This window comes from Pygoscelis adeliae, unplaced genomic scaffold (assembly GCF_000699105.1).
Source record: "Pygoscelis adeliae isolate BGI_AS28 unplaced genomic scaffold, ASM69910v1 Scaffold89, whole genome shotgun sequence".
Lineage (NCBI taxonomy): Eukaryota > Metazoa > Chordata > Aves > Sphenisciformes > Spheniscidae > Pygoscelis > Pygoscelis adeliae.
The window spans coordinates 490,020-491,494 of NW_008825559.1; the positions used below are offsets into that span (position 1 = coordinate 490,020).

At 66.5% G+C, this 1,475-nt stretch overlaps 1 protein-coding gene across 1 annotated transcript in view; it reads left to right on the forward strand.

Annotated features, from left to right (window-relative positions):
- The first annotated feature begins 51 nt into the window (after window positions 1–51).
- Window positions 52–1,475, forward strand: part of GAREML (GRB2 associated, regulator of MAPK1-like) — a 5,671-nt gene continuing 4,247 nt past the window's right edge. The window contains exons 1-4 of the mRNA XM_009332350.1: window positions 52–96; window positions 152–248; window positions 484–614; window positions 849–1,472. Of these exons, the coding sequence (XP_009330625.1) occupies window positions 52–96; window positions 152–248; window positions 484–614; window positions 849–1,472 (897 nt within the window). The remainder of the gene's footprint in view (window positions 97–151; window positions 249–483; window positions 615–848; window positions 1,473–1,475) is intronic.

A 1,475-nucleotide genomic window follows, 5' to 3' on the forward strand; every position in this document is an offset into this window, starting at 1 on the left:
GTGTGTGTGTCACGGGGCCCTAGTGGGGCTGGGGCCGGGTTTTGGGGGGCAATGGGGCACCCTGCAATTTTGGCTGCTTCGCTGGCCCTGCTCCAGGTGGGTTCCTCCGTCCACGGGGCATTTCTGCAGCTGCTTTGGGGTGTTCCCGCAGCTCCGGGGGTGCCAGAGCGGCACTGCCGAGACACCCCGTGTGCCAGGTGCTTTGTCCCACCAAAAGCCCACCTTGATGCTGCGTGTGCGGAGTACAGGTACGGGGGGGATGCTCTGGTGTTCCCTTGCAGCACTTGGACACACTGGGTGAACCCCTCTACCCACAGAGGTGCCCCCCCCCAATCTGTGATGGGGACCCCAGGCTAGCCTGGAGGGTGGCTGCCCCCCCCACGAATGGCCGTGCTGGCCCCGAGGTGGGTCACAGGAGGTGCCTGCGGCCAGGCCCTGGAGATGGGCTCCTCTCACCGCCGCGGGTCTGGCTGTCCCACGCAGGGAAGTTCAAGCTGCTGGACCAGGACCGGGACATCCGCGAGCCCGTGCAGTACTTCAACAGCGTGGAGGAGGTGGCCAGCATCTTCCCGGACCGCGTCTTCGTCATGGAGGCCATCACCTTCAGCGTGAAGGTGGGTATGGGGACAGAGGGGGCAGCAGGGGACGGTGGTGGGATAGCAGGTGAATGTCAGGGAGCGGTGGTGAGGCAGCAGGGGATGGTGGTGGGACATCAGGGGTTGGTGGTGGGAATCGGGGGATGGTGGTGGGGCATCAGGGTGTGGTGGTGGCACATTACGGGATGGTGGTGGGACGCCAGGGGACAGTGCCAGGGCAGCGGGTCCCATGGTGGGGCTGTCCCGGGACAGGTGGTGTCGGGGGAGTTCAGCGAGGACAGCGAGGTGTACAACTTCACGCTGCACGCGGGGGACGAGCTGACGCTGATGGGCCAAGCGGAGATCCTCTGCGCCAAGACGGTGAAGGAGAAGTCGCGCTTCAACACCATCCTGCGGAAGCTGGGCAAGGCGGCGCCGGCGGTGGGGGCCAGGCAAGTGAAGGGCAAGATGCCCTGCCTGATCTGCATGAACCACCGCACCAACGAGAGCCTCAGCCTGCCCTTCCAGTGCAAGGGCCGCTTCAGCACCCGCAGCCCCCTCGAGCTGCGGCTGCAGGAGGGCGAGCACACCATCCGCAGCATCATCGAGAAGGTGCGGCTCCCCGTCAACGTGGCCGTGCCCAGCCGCCCCGCGCGCAACCCCCACGACCCGCACGGCCACTGCTACAAGCTGGTCAGCATCATCTCCAAGACGGTGGTGCTGTGCTGCATCCTCCGCCGGGACGAGCTGGTCCCCTTCCACTTCCTCCTGCTGACTGACATGCCCCGCTTCCAGCTGCCCGAGGGGCTGCTCGCCGGGGACCCCCAGCTGGAGAAGCTGCTGCGGGACAGTGCCGCATACTGCCACGACCGCTTCAACCCCGATGAGTACTCACGGGCC